At 36.9% G+C, this 5,935-nt stretch overlaps 1 protein-coding gene across 1 annotated transcript; it reads right to left on the reverse strand.

Annotated features, from left to right (window-relative positions):
* Nucleotides 1-361: 361 nt before the first annotated feature.
* On the reverse strand, nucleotides 362-5,601 carry LOC144575125 (TOM1-like protein 4). The gene is made up of 9 exons (XM_078325248.1): nucleotides 5,246-5,601; nucleotides 4,626-4,704; nucleotides 4,434-4,532; nucleotides 4,038-4,151; nucleotides 3,788-3,951; nucleotides 2,506-2,587; nucleotides 1,941-2,026; nucleotides 1,608-1,826; nucleotides 362-1,527 (listed from the first exon to the last, which is right to left on the reverse strand). The coding sequence occupies exons 1-9, from the start codon at nucleotides 5,368-5,370 to the stop codon at nucleotides 726-728; spliced, it is 1,770 nt and encodes a 589-aa protein (XP_078181374.1). The 5' UTR covers nucleotides 5,371-5,601; the 3' UTR covers nucleotides 362-725.
* Between the last annotated feature and the right edge of the window lie 334 nt (nucleotides 5,602-5,935).

Consider the following 5,935-nt stretch of genomic DNA (forward strand, 5'->3'; position numbering starts at 1 on the left):
AATCATTTGAAATCACTTGTGTTTCCTTCTTCAAAATCATTTGAAATGATTTGAAATGACAATTTGATTTTGAAATGATTTGAAATGACAATTTCAAACAGTTGAAACTAATCTACTTCATGAGTAATATACTTATAAAATTTATAAATTAAAAACATTCATTTAATATAAAATCTAGTAAAAAAATAATAGTAAATGAATATATTAAAATTAACTTATAATTCTTTTTTTTACCATTTAATTTTATACCAAATGAATTTAAAAAAATTATAATCTTTACACGTAAATGCATCACTCATGAAGCCTAGATCGGTTTTATCAACAACTAATCCAGATCGTATAGAAGTAAATCAATAGATTATTTGAGAAAAGAAAATGCAATATGATCAGCGTAATATTTGCTTAAAGTAACACTTATTGATCATCAAACCTCCCCAAAATCTACGTCAACCCGCGACTAATTAATGCCAAAAGAAAAGTCAAAACCCATTGTCCAGATAAACTCAAGCCAACATTGTTGCTTCCAGTATAACACAACTGTTGAATTAAATTTAATTAAAGAATACTTTATCAACAAAGCATGCAAGAACTAGGAAAATATGATCTCGTGTGTATAGCATCACCCCTTTAACAAACTAATGTAAGAGGAGGAGCCCCAGCTAATTGAAGATATACATCACATATACATAACAAACCAGTGGTACCAACTTTGCACGTCTCCTAGACTACTTTTTACCATTAACCATAGGCTGTCCTGGCGGACTTGTCATATTACTAGATCCTCTGTTGTTCACCTTATTCCCTGAACCAAAGCTTTTGATGTCTATCAAATCTCCAAACAAAGTATCTGGCATGTAGTATGGCTTGGAGCCAGCAGTCATCTCTTTTTTGAGAGCAGGTTGCGAAACATTTGTACCAGTATTACCCACACCAGAACTGCCAAATGGAACAGCTGTAACCGGAGCTGGAGTCACAGTAGCATTACTTGTACCAGCAGCAGAGCCGAATGAATTAAATCTCTGCATTTGCACAGGAGCAGTTGCTGGTGCTGGTACTGATGCAGGTGGTACCTGGTACTGAGTTGATGGATATGCATAAGGATTGGAGGGGTAATATTGAGTCTGAGTTTGAGGGGCAGTTGGTTGGGCCCATGATGCAACATAATTATTGTACGGGTTGTAATTGTATCCTTGATTGTAAGGGTAGTAAGTTTGGGGTTGCATTTGGGGGCTTGGAGGACTAGTAGAGGAAGAAACAGGAACTAAAGCCCAGGGGTTGGAGTCAGTGGTGAACGTAGAGGTTGGTGAGGTGGCATCTGGTTGACGTGGGGTCGAGTTTTCAGTGGAGGAAGGATTGGGGTCATAGAGGGCAAGAGTCAAAAGGTCGATCATATCTGGCTGCTTTGGTGCTTCTGTGGGTGGGGGCGGATCAATAACTACCAATGCATTGCTTGCCACAGATTCTTCTACAATAACATCACTCTGGCTTGATGATGCCTCCTGTTCGACCCCCTTCCCTTTTGATTTCCTGTGAACCGGATAGGGATTATCAATTTATTGCACAAATAAGAGGTAATTTAAATAAAATTGAATGCTATTTAAGACCACCTCTGTGCTATCTGAGCAAATTCATCATCCTCATCTTCCTCAGGTTTGGTTTCTTCTACAACTGGAGTTGGTGCAACTGGAGGCGGTGCAACTGGAAGGGGTGCTGCAACTGGAGCTGGTACAAGTGGCAAATTGCCTGAGGCAATGGCATCATGCTTTGCAATCGCATTTTGTAGGCCATCATTCAGGGTAAGAGCTTCTGACAACACTTTTTCATCCCTGCAATAATCCCACATGAAAGTTGTAACGCTCATGTACCAACTTTCTTTGAATTGATGTTTTTCAAATTTTAATTTATCTAGATAAATTAAAGGGGAGAAGGTAATCACATACCCAGTGGAGTTGACCAATTGCACAAGCTTGTTTTGGTTAGACTTGCATTGGCTCACAAGGTCAGTGATCACTTCATCTTGAATGGCCTTTGAAAAGAGATAAGAAGGGACAAAATGGTGCATAATTAGCTGTGAGATAGAAATTGTATTTTAACCGAACTAATAACCAAATAGTATTATACATATAGGGTACGTTTGGATCGTGCAAGGAATAGCTCAAGAATAGCGATTTTTGGATTAGTGATTGAGAATAGTGCTAACCCAAGAGATTCAAGAATAGCACTAACTTTGGCTATTCCGGATTTGTAGAAATGTTGTTTGGATTGTATGTTAGGAATAGCAAAGGCCAGCGGGTGCTAAATCGCTATTCTTGCGGGTGCTAAATCGCTAACCCAACGTTTTCACGGAATAGCGGAATAGAGCTAATCCGGAGCTATTCTTAATCTTCGTTTCACGTTTGGATGACCCTCTTCTAAGAATAGCTCCGCTATTCTGAGAATAGCTCTATTCTTTGAGCATCCAAACGCACCCATAGAGAAAAGAGATGAAGGGCACTTAGTACTCACTGCACGATCACGAGGGTTGACAGCTCGCAACATCTCAGTAAGGAGCTCCATTGCACTCCTCATGTTATGTAACTCCCCCATACTAACCAACCATTAATAAGAAAAAAAACATAAAGCAAGATATGAGTTCTACAAACAAGTATTCAAAAATGAACAAGCTGGGTTTCTTACTCTAAGCCTTTCACAATTTCAACCCAGTATTTAATCGTAGTTTTTAACTAAAAAGTCCAGTACCCAACATTTCTCATTTCTCTTGTTATACAACAACACACCCAAATATTATAATTGAAGAGCAGAATGGACTAATTTTCCCCGACTTTACACCCTGTGGAATAACCAGATTCTTTCAACTCAAAATTTTGATTGACAGTTTGCAAATAACACACAGGCACTTCAAGGTTGAGGAAGGGCAAATTTGTCAACACAAAAGGAAAACATGCCATTTGAAACTGTCATGTAGACTTAGGGGTGCAAACGGGTCGGATATTACCCGTCCGAATCCCGATCCGTATCCGAATTTTTGCGGATTCGGATACGGATTTTTTTATGCAGATTCGGATACGGATACGGGTTGAGTTGCGGAATCGGATACGGATACGGATAATTATCCGGATCCGGATATTTTAATTTTTCGGATATCCGGATATGTTAAGACTTGAGAGAATTTTTTTTTTGTCTATTTATCTTTTGCATTAGAATATCTTTAAAGAGGATCCTTTGTGTTGGTATTTTTAATTAAAGTTATATTTATGTTGGTGAATTTTAGTTAATTAGATATATATTTTGTAATGGTGTAACAAGTTAATTAGATATATATTTTGAATTAGAAATCCGAATTATATCCGTATCTGTATTCGTATCCGAAAATATCGGATCCGTATCTGTATCCGTTTAATATCCGATCCGTATCCGTATCCGTATCAGATTACTATCCAATCCGTATCCATATTCGAAAAAAATATGGATACGGATATGGGTTGAGCACTATCCGATCCGTATCCGATCCGTTTGCACCCCTACCTGTAGTTCTTCAGTTGCAAGAATGTAATTTACAAATTCAAAGATGAGGTCTTATCAAAGGAAGGCAAATTGATAAAATTGACCAAACATACTTTTATCCTCTAAACCAAATGTACAAGTATCCTTTGTACATTACCCAAAACAATTTGGTTTTAACTTACTAACAAGAGGAAATTTTGGTGGTATTGGCCACGTTGAAAGTTGAAACATATTAAATATAATAAACGAAAAGGAAAATGAAATGAAAACGACAATAATTTACCTCACGTTTGCAACAACAGGTGCACCTCTTTCTCCCGGTGCTTGGGAATTAGAGACATAGCCAGAAGAAGCATAAGGTTGTGCATGAGGTGAGGAAGATGACGTGGCATTTCTAAATGTCAGAGGAGCGTCAGGGGCCCGTCGTGGGAATTGTACTCCAGATCTCTGAAAATATTGTTAGAATTATAGATTCTATTATTCATAAGATTTGCATCCAATTTTAATGAAAACAAAATAGGATAGATAGATACCTTCAATTCAATGTAGGCCCAGTAATATTGGGGATATTGCCCTCCAGGCCCACCAAAGGCTTCTTGCCATGAATCAAGCAGTATCAAAGCTTTGTCTCTCACTTGAAAATCATTCTTTGAGAAATTTCACGGGGAAAAACAAAATCAGTAAATGAACACACTTTAGTATTGCTAATTAACAATCAACTCCACTCATCCTTTTGTTTGTTTTCCCTTTTTATAGTAAGGAAGATCATAACAACTAATTGATCGTTAACAAAGATAGTGATTTCAATGTCTTATCCAAAACAAGACTCTCAAGAGTCACAAAATACTGGCCTAAACATAATATAAAGCCAATTATACAACATATTACAGTAAACGTACAAAATACATTAAATATTGCTAAAGGCGCACCTGTTTTCTGACAATTTTGACCATTTCTTGGAGAATTTCATACTCGGCTATTTCAAAACGAACCGATTCACCACAGTTCTTCATCATAGCCTCTAAAAGCTACAGAAAATATAATTAAACTTAATTTTTAGAAAATTTTAATTATACTGGGCCTTAATCCTCTTGAATTAGCAAATAAGTCATGATGCTCACCGATAAAGCAAGAAATTGAACGTTAGAATGCTTGTTTTGCAACCTTTTCCTAATTGCTTTAATAACTTCTTTTGAATGCCTGATTTATTATCAACAATAAAAAAAATATAAACAATTAGAAACATCAGTTTATAGAATTGCTTTTGTTCCTTCTCAAAATTTGCTTTTCTGAACAAAATAATGAACACATACTGGTAAATTAGTATCTGAGAGGTGAACTCTTACTCGATTTCAAGTAATTGCACCAAATTCAGCATCACAAATATGCGCATACTACTTAATTGAACAATCTCATATTCATACATAAAACAAACCAAGATAGAATCAGGCCAGCAATCAATATTATGCTTCAAACCAGCTCGTTTAATCACACATATAATACAAAACAGCAGACCTCCCAAATATCCTTAGGTCAACTCTTAAAAAATGCCTAGTTTGTTCTACTTATCACGAAAGAAAGAACAAGAACAAAAAAAAAATCGAGGTTGGATAAGTTGAGCACATATAACAGAGATAAGTGAAACAACTCGTCATCACAAACTAGAAATATCATGAGCGAAAAAGACGAAGTTCAACCGACTTGATTTTCCTAAAGAGAAAGAACGAGAGAGAAAGTTTACCAACGATTGGTGTTGATCATGTCGCATATCTCTAAATTCATGGCCCAATCAGGACCAATCAGCAGGTGACTTGTGGCCTTCTCGACCAGCGAAGAGGCCGAGACGGAACCCAGAGAAGACATCATCGTCTCTGATTGAACGATCAAAGAGGAGAAAAAAAAAATAGAAGGAAATGATAGGTCGCTTTTTCTAAAGTGCGAAACAGTTGCAAAGGGAGGTATCTCTTTTATTTTATTTTCTTCCTTTTTATTTTTCTTTGTTTCCTTCGATGGACCGAGAAAGGAAGACAAAGGAAGCAGCAAGTGGGGAAGAAGAAAAAAGAAAAGGGACTTAGGCGGAGGTCTAAGCCTGCTGCGTGTCGCACTAGGGTGGCTGGGTGGGGAGGGGGCTTTTGAAGTTTGGGCTTTGCCCTTCAATTTCAATACAATACATGACCGTCTAGAATGTGATCTGAGTCGCCCATTTTAATCCAACACGAATCTTAAAACAAACACTATATTCTTATGGCGTATTGAATTGATTTTGGATCGGCTGTGAATACTCTACACGATAAAATACCTTAGAGTATACTAAGAGTATGTAGTACACAAAAAAATTCTACGGAGAACTTAGATAATACCGAAGATATTCTGCGGAATTTTTTTTAGGACCTTATTTTACTTAGCTGTTGTCTAAATTTATAGTGCACTA

This window comes from Carex rostrata, chromosome 2 (genome assembly GCF_964058835.1).
Source record: "Carex rostrata chromosome 2, lpCarRost1.2, whole genome shotgun sequence".
NCBI classification, from domain to species: Eukaryota; Viridiplantae; Streptophyta; class Magnoliopsida; order Poales; family Cyperaceae; genus Carex; species Carex rostrata.